Source organism: Cajanus cajan, chromosome 11 (assembly GCF_000230855.2).
Source record: "Cajanus cajan strain Asha chromosome 11, NIPB_CcT2T_4, whole genome shotgun sequence".
In the NCBI taxonomy this organism is placed as follows: Eukaryota; Viridiplantae; Streptophyta; class Magnoliopsida; order Fabales; family Fabaceae; genus Cajanus; species Cajanus cajan.
This window is the reverse complement of record NC_138527.1, coordinates 43,276,621-43,294,496: the sequence shown is the minus strand read 5'-3', so window position 1 is coordinate 43,294,496 and position 17,876 is coordinate 43,276,621. Positions and strand designations below refer to the sequence as shown.

Genomic DNA, 17,876 nt, shown 5'->3' with positions numbered 1-17,876 from the left:
TTTGTTTCTCTACCAGTAGCCCAACCCGAAAGAAGATGAGGCAGTCATCCGCAAACATCAAGTGTGTAATTTTAAAATCTTCATATAAATCTTTCTATTTTAAAAACAAATAATTAAATGTTTTTAAAATTTTTAAAACATTATATATATTTATTTTTATTTAATAATTTCTTCATAAAAAATTTAAAAAAATACAAGATATAATATTACCCTTTTCAAAAAAATTATCCACCCAAGTACCAAACGACTGCCAAATGTCTTTTTAGAAAAAGTTAGATATTTCCATTTTATTTCCCTCTTTCTCATTTATTTTCTCTCTTGATACACTCAAATAGGGTACAATTCATCAAGTGAAACACATGGAAGAGTTAGACTCGAAGTTTCATAACATATACTCCCTTTGCTTTTTTTTTTTTTTAACATTTAAGGTTTATGTACAACAATTAAAAAAATTGATTAATATTTTAATTTTTTAGAGTATTTATTACTTATTTTCCTGTTATACCTTTTAGGTGGTTAATGAAGAAATAGATATATTAAAAATAAATAAACACATCGTTCAATAAATATACATTAATTATCAAGAGTAAAAATAAAAAAGAAAATTAATAAGTCATTGATTTTAAAAAAGTGACAATAAAAAAATAACAAAAAATAGTGTCAAAACGACTATAAAAAAAACAGAGAAAGTACTAAAACATGACAAACCATTCTAGTGGCTTAGACGAGACATCATGACTATATACAATAATAATGATGATGATAATAATGATAATAATAATAATAATAATGATCATGATAATGATGATGATGATGATGATGATAATAATGATAATAATAATAATAATGATAATGATAATAAAGACAATGATAAAATACATTAAAAAAAAAAAAAAAAATGACAACCAAATTGCCTCTTCAGATAAATATAGCCGGTATGCACTGAACAACACAACACTGATATACACAACCAGTTACAAGATACAATAACTACAAATAATCAAAACAGCTATCACTACACGATAACAGCACACAGCAACAGCAGCAACGGTATGAGCCTGTGTATCAAAGTATATTAACATGTTGTGCCTATTATACTGTGAATCAAAAGTATGCAGATTCCTCAACATGGAAGCTAAAAACCTTCCTCACACCTTCTACACTTCCTCTTGACTGAGGTTGCTACTTTTTAAGATGTTATACTTGCAGAGGGGGCATGTAGCATTAATATACAGCCATTTATCCACACAGGCACAGTGAAAATGGTGACCACAAGGAAGTTCTCTTAGCTCAACCCCATTGTCATAAGAAGAAAGGCAGATGCAACATTCCTACAGTATACCACCCAAAAGAAGAAAAAAAATCAGATTTGCAGAGTGACTGAGGATGTGGCCATTATTGTAAAGCCACTGAGTTACTATATCAAAGTTATCTAGCACGCTTCCAAACTATTATGTCAATTTCCTCCTGTCTCTCATGTGATGGTAAAATAACTCCGTACAGGCCAAGCACACACACAAACAAAATATTTACAAATCGCATCCTTCAGTGTAAGAATGTGTTCAGTAGGTTCAATTTGTATGCTACTGATGTGGAAGGTTCATAATAGCTACATATCAAAATTCAAAACTGTGATAGTTAACACCAAAAACAGTGTGCAACAACGTCTCTATTTGAAACATGGGTTTCTTCTTGAAACATAGTGAAATAATATCAAATAAGAGACAGAACAAAAAGACCACCAGAAAAGGGAGAAAAAAAAAAGTAAAGCCCAAACAATACAAAAAAAAAATTATGACATACCGCATCCTCCTCAGCAAGAACATGTTCAATAGGTGAATCAGCCTGGCATTCAGTCATTATTCCTCCTACAGGTCCTTGTATAGTACCATTAAGCTTCTCATTACTTTCAATTCTTCGGAATTTAAATTTTGACAACTGTTCAATGTCCTCCTTCGATGCCCCTTCCTGCTTTTATAGACAGACACGGATAATTAATAAATAACGATAAAAATCCCCCAATAGTCCTAGGCTACACAACATTGTCACCATTACTAGTAAAAAACAAACTCATTCAGATATACACTTCATTTATGCTGGCATCAACCAACTTGTAGCCAACAAGATTGAATTCATCATGTCCATAATTAGTATAAATTGAAAATCAACTAGGAAGTCATAGAAAATCAAGTTAAATGGCAAAGTTTGTAAGAGAACTGGATCAGAATACAGAAAGAAAACGGACTGTTCATTGACAGAACTACCGAGGCCTCTATCTCTGGGTCTCCATCAATGGGATATACCATATGAGACAAGGAAATGAAGATACAATGATAGTGCAGAATAACAATTGCATTAAGAACCGCCTCCTATTCTAGGTATTTGGTAAATACGAACTTTCCTCTAACTTGCTCTCTCGATTTATCAAGAACTGTCCTAACTATCCATTTCCCTTTTTTATTTCTAATTATATATGTGAATAGTTTTGAACTCCTTTTTCTAATTACATGTGGTCCCTAACAATGCCCATTCCCCTCTCCCCTTCCCCCAAAGTTTCTCCTTGTCCTCAAGGTAGTGTCCTCAATATGAAATTCAGCAGCCTACCCCATCCAAGCAGCCACCATCTACCACTCCTAAATCTTCCTCCAGTGACAATACTGCAAATTCCTCATTCTGGCACACGTGGTCCAGGCTATACTTTATATGACACCTAGAACACAGCCCTTTTATATCTTTTGTAATTTTACATCAGAAAATCTTTCCAACACTCCTCTCTGGCTTCTCAAATTAGGTCTTGGTTGCAAAATCCATCCTAGGCCAGAAAAATTCCAACTTACAATAATTGGATTTTGTCTTCAAATCCCATCTCTCTAACTTACAGTAAGATATTAATGTTATAAGTTGCCTCACATTCAACACTTTAAAATATAAAATATACAAGTTTATAAACAGTCTCCGAGGTTTTCCCCTGTGCAGAAAAATAGAGGACCAAGAGAGAGCACCCCAATATCAGGAGCATGTGTGTCATATCCATTATGTTTTTGTTATACTGTAAGAATGAGTCATGCTCAGCATGTTAGAACGATAGTACAGTAGTAGGACAAGTCAAACTACGTAAGGAATTAAAGTGAAAAGTTTTTTATTGGAAAGTGTGACACGGTTCTCCTCCATGATTTCCAAATGCAACCCCAACACAATCTTCAAAAAAAAAAAATCTATTTATTCATTCTTCAGGGTACTGATTAGCAGGAACCTGTGCAAAATTATAATTACTTGTGCTGAAATGGTTAAATTTGCAAAGTCACTTCAAATTTCAATGATCATTAATGCTTAGCAACTTCCCACCCATTTTTACACAGAATATAGTGCTTTCAATTGGAGTTTTTGATACACTAGATTCACATAGCTTTAAAGACTTCAAAACAAAACCAGGTAATGACCAATCAAACAGGACTTACCTGGTCTGCAACTGCATAAAGAAGTGCAATGATGCATGGAAGGCAACAACAAACAGCAATACCAATGATACACGCCAGTGCAACACAGAAAACGACAAAGAAAACATCAAAACCAAGGAAGATTATACATAGCCTGCAAATCATGTACAATTTGTCAGGAGTATTGAACTAAATAAGAAAATATCAGCAGATTTGCAAAAGATGAGTAAATTACAAGTGAAACGTTTAATAAATAATAATAGGCATATGAAAAATTTGAATAAGAGAGACTGATAGGACAAACCAGTAGAGCTGAGGAGACTCTTGGGCTAATGCTTGACCACCAGCAGATACCCAGTAGAATCCAATAATCCACCAAACAAATGAAAACATAGTATTGGCTGATTCCAAATGCTTTGCAACACTGCTGGTACAAAAGGACAAACATAAAAAATAAAAAAATTTAAAAATGGATAACATGATGCAAAATGTATGACAAAAATTGTTCTTGTCTTTCATCAATAATAAGAAGCTAATAAATATTGAACATATCATTTCAACCCTGAACCCACACTTTTTTATATGCAGAAAACTAGAAAGCACCTCATTCATTGAAGTTCAAAAGGTTAATTTAAAGTAAAAATAATGTAATAAAAATGGCAAACTAATCTTTAACAAATGACTTACATCACCTTTTTGGCAATGAAATCAAGGGAATAGTGCACTTGCTCAGTTGCACCATACTATCTTGTATTGACAGTAAGAGTATATTTGATGATGGAAGTAAGATTATAGTATGACCTATTTTCAAATTAAACATAATTGCAACTTACTGGGAATCTTAAATTTATGTTTGGGACAAATGGAAAATTGGTCCACCAAATAAGAATTTTATTCCCACATTGGAAATATGGAATTCTAGTGTGAGGTTTATAAGGCCTTGGGTTCTTCAACTACAATGGCTAGCTTTTGTGGTGTAACTCTCCCAAGTTTTTTTATTATTTGGTAACAAAGCCTTTCACCATATCTCTCAGTTGGACACAAGCTGCACTGAGGCTGCAAAGTGTGGTGGGAAATTAGGCAATCCAATGCACAAGTTTTAGAAATGATAAAATGAATTAGGCAAAAACCTAGCTCAAAAGGGGAAGATTGCCCAAGTCACATAAATGCACTTTGGCCATTCACAGCTGAAGTGAGATCTTTACAATGAAGCTCCCCTCTAATGGGGTCTCTAGGGAACATTGAATCCATAACATCCAAGTGAAGAGGCAACAGCCTTATCATTGTGCCAAGGCTCTCCATCACATGCAAGCACATGATACTTAAAATTAAGAAGCCTATTTCCTAATTTCATGGCAGAAATCCGAAATACACTTAGTCCCATCCCTTATGGTTCAAAAATGGTTATTTTTGGTGTACATGATCTTAACACATACACTCATGCTTTGAGAATTGAATAAAAGAACTCCTTGAACAGGAAAGTAAACTAGATAACATGGCAATCTCTATCACCATGAAAGTTGCATTATCTGCTCCTTTCAATCACACTCATTAATCCGGTTGAAGAGACTTGGCAGCTCTTCAAATTTAACAAGCTTTGGACAAGTATAAAAACCAAAACCTTTACTGTGTATCCCTCGACTAACTAAAAGCCTACGGTTGATACATAGCCACTTAATCTGGTGTAATCATTCACAGAAACACACAGCAAATTTCGTTTGCGTAACAATGTACCAGGTAAACAAAAAAAGTGAAGAAACAAACTCACCTAGTACCCTCCTCATCGAATTGCCCCAACGACACATACTGCGCAGAGCCAGAAGCAGAACCCTCCCTGGAAGACACACTCAAATTCCCACTGCTGTCACCAACCCTGTCTTGCGCTGACACAGAGTTCAACGACGCAGCACGTTGGTGCCTCCTCCTTCTCCTATACTCGACGCAAACGCAAACCATGTGGAGGAAGCATTGCAAAGCGTACCCCACAATCCACAGCCTCAGAGGCATTCCCGGAGCTTCGCTCACGCTCAGCACCAACACGGTCCCCGCCACGATAACGAACGCCAAGTTCCAAACGATGTCGAGAACAACCACCGGCTTCGAATACGCCCAATCGCCCTGCCGCTCCTCCAGTTGCTCTGCCGCCGCCTCCCGGACCAGCATCGACGGCTCGCGCATCATGCGGCGCCCGCTGGCCTGCTGGAGGAACCGCACCGCCTGCCGGAGCCGCTGGCGCCGTGCGAATCGGCGGCCGGAGGTGAGGTCGTCGGTGGAGCCGCCGGAATTGGCGAGCAGCGGCGTGGAATCAACTATGTCCTCGGAGGAACGGGTGGTGGCCATGGTGGGTGAGATTGGAAAGCCGAATCGGAAAGCGTGACTCGCTGAGTCCACTATTGACTCGGTTCAGAACATGGGAAAGGAATATTGTTGTTGTAGAGGCGAAGAGATACCTTACCTTACCTTACCTTAGCTCTATCTGAAAATGCTATGGGAATTGAAAATTAAAAAATAAAAATAAAAATGTTTTTTTTCTTCTTTTTTTTCTTACGAGTGGGGGTGAGAATTGAGATTCAGAGTTCCTTTCATCCGGTGCCCTTTGTCCAGTTCGCGCGTTCGGATTAACCCGAGAGGATTTCAACTTTAGTAACCATAAACAACATTAGATAACACATGTTAGCTATCATTTTTCTTACATTTACTTTTTAACTACTTTTAGATTTAAAATTAACTATTTATAAATTTATTTTTAATTATTCATAAATTATTTTTAAATATAAAAATTTAATTCATAACAATTGGTATATTATCGTTTTCTCTCTCTTTTATTGCTAAATGTAATAAAATGTTGTAACAATCGATATACCAATATCATTTTCTCTGTCTTACAATAACCGCAGTTTCAGGTTTTTATATACATGTTAAAGACAGTAATAAATATTTTACTTTTTATATAATTTTATTAAAATAACCTACTCTCTCAATAAATATATTTTTTAATTGTGATAATCTAATAATTTATAATATAAATTAGAATAAAGTTAACTAATATTACTTTAAAATATAAGAATATCATTCCTTTTAAAATATTTTTTAAAAGTTAAAACTACAATTATTATGAGAAAGAAATAATATTTTTTAATTTAATAATAAAATTTACTGAAATTTATAAATTTTAATCAATATTATAAAAAATATTAACAAGTTCAATAGCATTTCCCTATATTTAAATTAAAATACTATTTTTAGGATTATTATTTAACAAAGAGCATTTTCTTGACTTAATTTTTATTAGAAGCATTTTTAGAAAATTTTTCAATTTCACATTTTTTTTTTACTTTATCTTTTTATTTTACGTTCTGGATTAAATCTTAATGTTTATAAAAATATCAATAATTAAAAATAACAATGTATTAAAATATAAATTATTTCTTATAAATTTAAAAATACTTATTGTTTATAATATAACTAATAAATTAAAAATATTTTTATTATAAATTATAGTTATATTAATAAATATTTATTTATATATTGTATAAATTAAAATACTATCTATTAAAAATATTAAAATACTAATTTTAATATACAAGTGTCATTTTCCTTAAATTTTGGATAACATAGTGCATGTTTGAAAAATCATTTAGAAGTGTAAACGAACATTTTCTCTTCCCAATGCACTAAAATAAAAAATAACAATTTATTACTTTTCAATTGAAAAGACTTTTGCAAGATTTCATCAATAAACCAAATATACTCATAATATATATTTGGATACCAATTAAAATTTATCGGTATAACTTTTTTCAAACTCAATTAAGTTCAACTTAACCGATTTTCAAACAAATCCCAATCCAAACTCGCAAACAAAGTTTTTAATTACATTGAAAAATTAGGGGAAGAAATTGATATGTGGAGACCACTTATTGTCATTGTAATTTTGTTCTTTCAATTTTCTCCTTATTTATAATTGGGTTATATCATCTTAATTTAATTAATATTTAATAAAATTTACTTATGTAATAAAATAAGAATGATATGTGTATTAGTTTAAATATATATATAAGATTTAAAGTAAATAATTTAAAAATATATTTAAATATATTTTTAATTTCTTAAGTTTAGGGTAATTTATTTTTAGTCTCTCAAATTTAAAATGATTATTTTTAATCCTGATAACTTTTAAAAATATTATTTTAACCTTTCAAGTTATTAATAACATATTTAAAAGCGACAAATTGAGACACTAATAAATTAATTTATACGACAGTATATGATAAATTTTTTAACAAAATATTAATATAAAGATTAAAATAATATTTTTTAAAATTACAAGATCAAAAATATCAATTTTTTATTTTAAAAATTAAAAATAAATTTACTTTAATTAATTTGAAGGACTAAAATCATATTTAAGTTTTTTAAAAATTATTTTATTAATATTAAATTAAATTTTTATATCATAAATATTTGTGAGTAAATCATTATTTTTATGACAAAAAAGAAATAGAATAAAGGGATTTTTTCTCAAACTAATGACTTAAATATTAAATAAAATTAGGATTAAAAGACTTGATTAGAATTTGTAAATGAGAGAAAATTTGAAAAACTCAGGTAACACAATTCGAACATGAATGACTAAAATTGCTCGATCACAATAGCTAAAAGACTAACAAAGCAATTAAATATTAATGCTTTTTATTTTCAATAAAATTGAAAAAACGGAGAAAAATTATTTATATAAATGTATATTCTTGGGGGAAAAAAGTTTACGATTTGTCTATTTAAATTTGAAGTAGTCTTTTAGCCAAACCGTAAAATATTTTTAATTTTTTTTATTTCGGCATTTTGGCACGTTGGAAAGGAAAAAATTGTGAGAGTGGATTTTTTTTTCTTTTTTGCAATTAAAGTAATTTTACTTTTATTAGTGACTGGTAGAAAGATTACGGTTAGGGTTAATGAATTGAATTGAATAGGTGCAGATTGACTGTAGATTGATGTGTTTCACGAAGTACAAACTAGATTTTGCCCGATAAAGGATTACAGGAGAGATACTCTTCATAGCTACTTGTTTGTATGAATAGATTCTTAAACATTAGTGTCGTGTTGACGAGAACAATTATTGGATTTCTTTGCAACTACTGGTTAACGACCACAAAGATTACCACTTGATGTTTCCTAATTACTTTAGTACCATTGTTTTAGAATCTAATAATTGACTTTAAACGATGATTGTCATTTTAAAGTTTGATTAATTCACTTGATTTCTTCTAAAATCGGAGTGGAATATTATGCATTTTCTTTTTTACTTGTTGATTTTATTTAGAATATATATGTTGTTGTATAAATTTATTGTTTAATTATTGAAAAATTCGAAGAATTTAAAGATTTTCAAGAATTTTAATTGTTTTGGATGAATAGAGATCAAGTTGTACATATAAGAATAAGTGTGTGTTTTTGTTTTACTCTATTTTCAAATTTTAAAGTCACGTGAACATAATTTTCCTTTTTTATAGCTTTGTTGTTGAACAAAACTAGACCATGATATAAACATGCTCTAATTCATATAAGGTATTTTTTAAAACTTAAGCTTTATAAGTTCATTCTTAAAAAAAATTAGAGAAATAATTTAGATAGAAGTCCTATTGAATATGATGGTTCTTTCTCTCTCTTTTGACTTCCTTAAGTGTTCAAATTCATGACAGGGATAGGTTAGAAGAGGTTGAGTTGAAAGTCATGCTAGATTGGTAGTGTAATTCAGTGTTGTCTTTTTGTAATTAGTTGGTAATGTTATTTGACCAATAACCTAGGTTATATTTTCAATTTTTGGATTACTCTTTGTACATATATGGAGACAAGATGTACTGTAGTTCTTTTAAGGAACATTTACACTTTCAATTGATTTTACTCTTATACATATATTATTGCATATATTTTTTAGAAATTATTTGCATATTAATCTTAGGTAGTTGTATAATATTTTTCATTATAACTAGTTAAATCGTAAAATGTAATTACCTGATAGATTATTACATGTGGAGAGAATTAATTTTGATATAAATTAGTTTAAATCTTTTGATATAATTAAGAAATGTCTACTTTAATTAATTTTAGTTATAGATTTTAATTAAAACACGTGATAGAAAAAATATAAAAGGATGGTTAAGTGTAAAATAGCCCCCAAGATTTTTTTTTTGCAATTTTAAATTTCATTTTCACATTCATTCCATTATAGTACTTTTTATATATTCAAGGAATATTACGTATTTTATAATTAGTACATGGAATAAAATTTCATATATTATAACATGAGTTAGAATGTAGAATTTGTGGGGAAAATGGTTTTTTTATAACAATTTTTTTAGTAAAAAACTGAATTTTAACACATTGTTATCACAATTAATAGTTTAAAATCATTTTTAGTAGAACCTAAGAAAAACTAGCATGTTTCCATTGCACAAACAGAGCTTTGAGAGTTTAAAAATAAGCACGCGTGATTTTAATATATTTTGTTACCGAGTGTTGTGATGGAAAATTTTATTTTCACTCTTGATATTAATTCTTATGCTTTTTGTTTTAAATTTTATATTTATTTTGAATAAAAAATAAATTGTCTGGATGTAATATTTTAACAGTGAGTTAAAAAATTGTTTGTTTCATGGAATAGTAGCTTATGGAGCGTAAAAAAAACTATAGTTAGTGAGTTTAAATTTGTATTAGATTATGCACATTCATATAAAATACTAGATAATGTAATTTTAGATAATTCTTCACGTGTTTAGTTTTACATTGAGGAATTACTTTTGAATTTGTTTAGTCAACAACTGAAATATTATCACCAAAGCATTCAAGATCCTTTTCTCTTACTGTATGTATCTCGTAAAAAAATAAATAAATAATAATAAATAAAAAAAACTAATGCTCCCTACGCTCCGTATATACATTTATTGAAAAGCCCTCGATCTCAAGAATCTTGGAAGCAACTTCTTACCCTTTTACTGGTTCTCCACCATCGCATCATCTCGAATTCTTCGAATCATTTAGGATAAACAATAGACAAACACTAGGTCATATTACATTACAGTGACCTAGACTCCCTTATTTGTAAGTGATTATTTTGTTATGTATATAACTCTCAAGTCTCATTTTTACAACGTTCATTTCAACCATTAAATAAAGTACTTTTTTATCTTTTAGTCAGATGTTAAACCTTTATCAACAATATTGTCTAAATCTTCCTTTGCAACCTTCACTGTTGTTGCAGGGATTTGTATCTCTCCAGCAACATCTTTCTCCAGCTCTCTCTTGCCTCTCTATCTTTATCTTTTCTTTTCTTCTTTTTTTTTTTCTTTCCATTTTTAACTCCAAGATCTATTTCTTTTGTTTTCTCTTCTCTCATCTGTATGTTTCTTGTTGGAAAGACAGGAGGATCCAAGTTCTTGTTGCAATACTATCTTCTTCATCTTCATTTGCAATGTGACTTTTTATTTGTTAGTAGTTAGTGTGTATGGGTGGAACTTGGAAGACCCAACTACACGTGTCAACCCCGGTAGTTCTTTTTTTAATTAAATTGTCTCAAAATCATAATATTAGTTTAATTGTTTTTATACCTTTTTGTAAACTAGGCTTAAACAAAAACTTTAAAAGGGCAAAAATTGCCTATCATAAAAAAGATAAAAGTACAAAAAAGAAAGTCAAAAACAATAAATAAGGGGTAAAAAATTGTAATCCAAACAAACAATTGAATGTGATGTTAGTAGACTGAACAAAATTGATTCCGATAAAAAAAAATATTTGTGGTTTGTAAACTATAAAGATAAAAACAATTGAATAATTAATTTGAACATTTATTTTTAATTATGTTAAAATATTACCTTTTATTATTAATTTATTATCGTTATTGATATTATTTTAGAAGAAAAGAAATACTAGTCTATTACATTACTCTAGTAAGCCATGAAAATAACTGAGGATAAGGTGGATGACAGACAGCGAAAGGTCATGCATATGAATTAGGATGAAGAGAATACCTCGTTTGAGATAGCCAGTAAGATTTTTCGGTGAAAACTGAAAACTAATCATAATGAAATCAATGAGTATTTTATATAAATAACATAATTATCAAAAAGATATAGAAAACAAAATTATTGTGTGCTCTTATATACTAAATAAAAAATTATACCTATTTTATTCATATTTTGTTAACAGCCCAATGGACTATGAGCTCAACAGCCACAATGGGCCAAAGCCCAGTAGAATCATTTGCAAGTCCACTTGGCTGAAGGAGTTTATTTAAATTTCAAAAAAAAAAATATCCTAGTTTATAATTCAATAATTCCTATAAACCTGACCACGTAGAGTGTGCAAATATTCTGACTGTTACAAATTTGTGGCTATTTAAGCAACTAAGCTTGTATTTTGATCCTTGAGCGGACATGAAGCGAAGTTTGCCTTTTCTGAATTCTTAATACTATCTATATTAGTAGCAGTTCTCTTCTACTTTTCCTCCATTGAGTTATAGCCTAACAAATTTTGTGCTTTCTACAGTGCATCATCGCCAAGCTAAGTACTCTCCAAACACATCTCAATCTCATACAAAGTGTGTGTAGTGTAGAAACGTTAAATCGTCAAAAAAAAAAAAAAAAGTGAAATATTCACTAGACAAAAGATACCTGTTACATACCAGAGTTGGGAAGAACCCACTGACAAGTCTGATTTAAACACTTGAAACGGATCATAGAATTCTAAAGGTTACACAAAAAGTACATTCAGCTTGGACAGTAAAGGTTTAGAACTAAATACAACAGGTTAGCAATATTAGATAATAGTAATAACAATACACTCAAGATAAGGTCCAGAATCCATTCTTCAAACTACGTCAGTATCTATACCCCACAGGCAAACCAAGCTTGTCCAAACGACCAGAACCAGGGTAAGCTTTGCTAGTGAAGTTTGCGTGTAATGCAGATACCTTTTCCCTTTGTGAGGCCAATTTTGGCTCAGCAAATGCATGCAGCGAGTACCTGTTAGAGGAAGTAGACCTCTCATACTGAGGCCTCTGCTTAGGAGCACTCAGAGACCTTACCTTTGCCTTTGAAGACTCGGTGTATGCCATGTAACTTGGATACTCACACTCAGAATAACCACTTAGGTAGCTTCTTGAGCCATCACTCCTTGTAGGAGTTAAGGGACCTATTTTGGGGCCACCATCTTTAGAAGAGGCAGATAAAGTTTTTGGACTATAACTATCGCCAGCATCCTCAACCCCGTTGACTTTTAGAGGGCTATAAGACTGAACTTCAAAGGAAGATTGACTTTGACCCGATTGATAAGATATTGTGGAGGTCAAACACTGATTGTGATGATCCGAAACCAAATCTTGGCTAGGGGAGTAAAAGAGGTTTCTACGTTTTGATGTCATGTGTGGTTTTACAGAATCAAGTTCTAAAATCCTGAGACTTCTTTCTTCATCCATGCTACAAGCTCTTGTCCATGATCTTCGTTGATTCCATGGTGGTTCCTCAACACGACTTTCTGATCTGTTCCCACTTTTCTCTTGGTTGCCATTGTGTATACGGGATTTGGAGCTGTTTCTCTACAATGATATTGATAGGAATGCTTGCATAAATAGACACACTAAACTTAATCATGCACTAGTTGCCTCTTGGGGGAAGGGGTGTACAGAAAATACCTTAAGTACTGATGGTGACTGATCATATTTCATGCTCTCGGATCTGATGGGGCTTTCAAATTTGTCTGGTGTTGCTGGACCCTGTGAATAGAAGACATTTCAGATTAAATAACCAAGGATCATACTAAGGGTAATTAATGTATTTGTAGCAGCATCCGTAATTTGATTGACATGTTATAAAATATGCTCTGCGTGTCATGTAATTGGTTAACTACTGCAAATGATGCTATTTCAACTGTTATTTAAAGGCAACCAAACCAAAACAAGACAAAAGTTAGCATTCTTTATCTATTTCATTTTACATACCATACCAGTACTATTCTCAATTCAAGTTGTCATTCTTCTTCTAACACTAACAGTCTATTTCAATTTATTTTAACAAAAAAACATGAAAGAAAAAGAGCGGAGAAACTAAATGAAAATGAAAATGCTTACGTAGAGGTGGGCAAGTGAAGAAGACTTTGCATTGGAATAGGGGGAGTGAAAAATTTGGGCCCGGGCAGCCCGGATTTGGGCCTGCACACGTAGGATTGCTTGCACTCTTTGAAGCCACTCTGCTGTGCGCTTCCTTTCAATATGACCTCTCACCAATGCCTGTAGTTTCACCAATCCTTTTAACGCTCGAAGGGCTTTCCTTGCCTAACAATTTCAACATAAGATAGCAAATGTGCACAATTAATATCTGGATTTCACCATGGTTGAATTCAGAGTTACAGGCACTTAATTCAGCATTATTTGTTGAAGTATGTCTTCCTATCGAAACATTAGTCGTATTAGTAATTAATAGTGTCTCAACTAACCCAACTTTAATGTGCTGAATAAGTCCACCCAAAAGAAACGTATCTTACATTACAGGGTGGCGGTGCTCCTTACTTTATATTTGTTTCTGTCCCCACAAAACCCATAGACAAGCCAAGGATGATTCTTTTACCACAGAAAAAGTAGATGAATGTTCAAATCAGTTTCAAAAACCACCTCACAATACAGTACCCGCATAAATTCTTCTACAATTAGAATCTATACAATCCACATTTAATCTGCCAATCTATCCTTACATCAAAGTACCAGCGTTACCAGTTGTTCATAAAAGTTTCTCCCAAAATTCCTATATATATATAAACATAAAAGTAATAATGATACATGAATTTTTTTTTCATATTTTTCTCTATATTTAATTAACGGGATAAATGATGTGATAAAGAAAAATAAATAAATAAATGCACAAATTGTTGAGCAAATATCATTTACTGAATGAAGAATAGGAATGTAAGGATAAGTGTGTTCCTACTTCCTAATACTCTCGTACGTATATAAAATTCATTGGTAGTTTTTATTATAAACTCTAATTTTGTGCTTATTCTTTTTCAATGTAGCCAGTTTAAATGAAAAGAAAAAAAAAGTGAGATTTTTATAGTTACCAGTGTTGAAGTAAAGACATGCATATAACTAGAGAGTAGAGAGTAATAAAAGAAAGGAAGCACCGAAGCAGTGGTGAAGAGAGTGACATTAAATAGTGAAAATGGCAAGACAGAGGGAAAAGGAAGGTAACGCGTTAAAGGGAAAGGTGAAGATGGTGACGCTGAACGCACCTCGGTAGGCGTTAGCTAGTAGCTGTCAGCAAAAGAAAAGAGTTGTATTTAATGTTGTTTCAGAACATTCAAGGCATATTTTCTAGGCACACCACACCACCTTAGAGTTTAGAGTTTAGACCAAAAACTCACATAACAAAACAAAAGGAGATTAATTAGCCAAATCTGCATACAAGGCACTCCCTAAGTTCGCTTTCCATTTCGACTCACTCAACAAAGAAAAATAACATAAACTCACAAACTGATTAACGTTGTTGATATCAAAGAAAAAACACAAGTTCATACACTAACCAAGTAGCCTCGAAAGGCGGCTTGAATCTTAATGGCCGCGTATTCTTCTCCGGCGATGTCGGGAATGTGTTCCGAATCCGAGGAGTGGTGTTGGACGGTGGCATTACGGTCCTTCTCTCTGTAAGACTTGACGAAGCTCCAGCGCCGTTTCTCCTTGGGAGCGGTGGCTGACGGCGAGTCCGCTCTTCTGAGACCGAGAAGGCCGCGAAACCATTTCGATGCCTTACCCATTCATCAGATGAAGATGAAGCTAATTCTTTCGCTTTTGAAGAAAACTACGGAACTGGGAAGAAGAAAGAGAGAGAGTGTGTGGCTTTTGGCTTTTGGCTTTTGGTATAAGCAAACTCAAGCTGTCCGCATAATACTATTACTACGTCTCTCTCCTCTGCATTCAATTCTTTTTTCTTTGTTTCTTTCACAAAGTACACTCTTATATTTATTATACTCCATCTATTAATTATTACGCAAGACAATAAGAGGGCTCATGATCCGAGCTAAAAAGTACTTAGATCATCGTAGAGGACCCACTTGTAAATACAATCAAATAGTAATTGCCCCACGTCGATATTGCAAATTCCTAAATTCCCTCCCCTTGCATTGTCCCTTTCATTATTTTATACTTATTCTTTTCTAGTTCCTTCATAACTCATTATATACTTATGAATAATCCGTTTCATTAGTTGAATGCCAATTTGATTTAGTGTTAGTTTGGAATGTTTAATATAGTCTTAGACAAAATTAGTATGATTACTTAATAATTCACTACAATTATGTACCCGAAATAAAATAAAATTATAAATAAACCAAAAAGTAAATAAGTTACGATATACAAGTTTTTTTGTTTTTTTTTTACTTTTCCTCAAATTTTGAGTTACTTGTTAATCTAACATTTATAAATTTTATTATATATATTTGAAATTGTAAATAGAAAATGTCTGAAAAAAGATAATTTATAAACAAATGTAGGAGGCTAAATTAAATAACTAATTAAGTATAAATAAGAGAGTTAACGTGTTGGGAAGAATTAATTAATATACAACATTTATATACAATTTCTGGTACATATATACGAATAGACATTTGAAATAGCGAAATACCAATGCTCCAAAGTCCAATGCAAGTGCAAAATATAAGAAGTGACAATACAAACAAGTTAAGTGATTATACCCTTGCGACCATGAAACCCATCTTAAGAAGAGATATTATGCAATTATATTTCATCAGTAGTATAGATAAATTGTGTAAATTATATACTCTGCTGAACTATCTTCATTTAATATTCTTGACAACACCTAAATAAACGTCCCCACCTTTGTCAAGCACTTTTATTCATTTTCTACTTGAGAGCAAAGTATCGTTTCATACTTTTCTTTCCATTCACCTAGCCGTCACTCAAGAATCTTGATCAATTTTTGTGGCTCAAGTATTTTTTTAAACAATTTTAAGAAACAATTTTTATTATTTTTAATTATAAACAATTACAATTTAATTCTTGCAAGTTTTCTTTCTAGTATATTTTTCTGCTAGATATTCGTTTATTTTATTTGTTCAATGTTTCTCTCAATAATAGAGGACTAAATATAAAATTCAAGACATCTAAAAAATAATATTTTAAAAATTAAACTGATTATCAAATTAGTTATTAAGACATTAAATCAGTAAGTCAAAAATTGAACTAGTAAGTCATTAATTAAATTATATAACCTAATTTTTATAAAAAAAAAAATATTAATATCATATATTTCATATTTATAAATTATAATAAATTCATATCATATCTTAAAAGAAACACACAAAAAAATGTAGTCAATATAATGTTGACAAAATAACTAAATTATTAGTCTATTAAAATACATAATAAAAATATTTTTAAATTAAAAATACTATATAAATTAATTAAGTCACATAAATTTTTTTAACCACATGAATTAATATATAATTTATATTAAAGATGAATTATAAATAATCATAACATATAAATTGCCTCAGTGGTTAAGTATGTCATTAAATATCCTAGAGGATGAGTAATTGAATTTTAGTGTAGCACAAATCTCTTCTTCTTTTTTTTTTTTTTTTAAGAAAGATCCTACACAACAACAAGCAAGCAAACAAGAACGATTTCATGTTTATCCAAAGAAATTAAATAAATCTTTTGTAATATGTTTAGAAGGGATAAAAGAAAAAAGACACTTGACAAATAAAAGTATAAAACAGAAAATGATTATTAAATACAAAATACAAAACATTGATTTTATATTATATTCTATAACAGTTTCCTTTTTCAATTTCACTCTTATACTCTAATCATGTATTTTTAAAAAATATAATAAGACATAGTATAAACAAAATCTTAAATAATCGATTTGAGTTTTATAAATAGAAAAATATGATTGAAAGAAAATATTTGGCTAATAATAATCAATTAGATTTTTTATAAATATTAATTATTAAAAAATTGATAAATATTCTATACTAATAATATAATTATTTAAATTTATCTTTTAAAAAAATAAGTTTATCAATAAATTTTGGTAATTTATTTAAATACATTTTATAAATAAATTAGTACAGAACATGGTTGGCATGGGAATCACAATACCGACATTTGACGAAATTAACAACGGAGCAAGAACAACTCCTGCCGGACTCACACTACCACAAATTCAATTCTCAAACCTGCCCAAATATTTTTCGGCATTTCCTCACCAACTTTCTTAAATAGTATTGTTTATAAAATTACGCACGATTGTTATGAAATAATTTTTCATAAATATTATTTGACATCCAAAATTAAAATAGAATGAATTGATCAGAGACATTATAAAGAATTACTTGTGTGTATGGTCGTTATGAATGTGTCATAGTGGAAGTGGA

General features: G+C 30.8%; 2 protein-coding genes across 3 annotated transcripts; both read right to left on the bottom strand.

Moving 5' to 3' along the window:
* Positions 1–899: 899 nt before the first annotated feature.
* On the bottom strand, positions 900–6,015 carry LOC109801491 (E3 ubiquitin-protein ligase At1g12760). 2 transcript variants are annotated; one of them, XM_020362573.3, is made up of 5 exons: positions 5,206–6,015; positions 3,742–3,864; positions 3,459–3,591; positions 1,804–1,968; positions 900–1,331 (listed from the first exon to the last, which is right to left on the bottom strand). In XM_020362573.3, the coding sequence occupies exons 1-5, from the start codon at positions 5,775–5,777 to the stop codon at positions 1,158–1,160; spliced, it is 1,167 nt and encodes a 388-aa protein (XP_020218162.1). In that variant the 5' UTR covers positions 5,778–6,015; the 3' UTR covers positions 900–1,157. The 2 variants fall into 2 exon arrangements, with proteins under 2 accessions (XP_020218162.1, XP_020218163.1); XM_020362574.3 differs by having other exon boundaries at positions 3,742–3,861; positions 5,206–6,011.
* Positions 6,016–12,060: 6,045 nt separating this feature from the next.
* Positions 12,061–15,414, bottom strand: LOC109801079 (protein IQ-DOMAIN 22). Its single transcript, XM_020362064.3, has 4 exons — positions 15,003–15,414; positions 13,558–13,761; positions 13,123–13,203; positions 12,061–13,026 (listed from the first exon to the last, which is right to left on the bottom strand). Exons 1-4 carry the CDS (start codon positions 15,231–15,233, stop codon positions 12,310–12,312), a joined length of 1,233 nt encoding a protein of 410 aa, XP_020217653.2. The 5' UTR covers positions 15,234–15,414; the 3' UTR covers positions 12,061–12,309.
* Between the last annotated feature and the right edge of the window lie 2,462 nt (positions 15,415–17,876).

Bases quoted from the DNA above. Each gene is read 5' to 3' on its own strand.
- LOC109801079 (XM_020362064.3), bottom strand. From the start codon at position 15,233: ATGGGTAAGGCATCGAAATGGTTTCGCGGCCTTCTCGGTCTCAGAAGA. The intron at 13,762-15,002 runs GTTAGTGTATGA...TGAAATTGTTAG, and splicing joins CCGCCTTTCGAGGCTACTTG to GCAAGGAAAGCCCTTCGAGC. The intron at 13,027-13,122 runs GTATTTTCTGTA...ATATCATTGTAG, and splicing joins AGTCACCATCAGTACTTAAG to AGAAACAGCTCCAAATCCCG.
- LOC109801491 (XM_020362573.3), bottom strand. From the start codon at position 5,777: ATGGCCACCACCCGTTCCTCCGAGGACATAGTTGATTCCACGCCGCTG. The intron at 3,592-3,741 runs GTTTGTCCTATC...CATGATTTGCAG, and splicing joins GAGTCTCCTCAGCTCTACTG to GCTATGTATAATCTTCCTTG. The intron at 1,332-1,803 runs GTATGTCATAAT...GGTATACTGTAG, and splicing joins TTCTTGCTGAGGAGGATGCG to GAATGTTGCATCTGCCTTTC.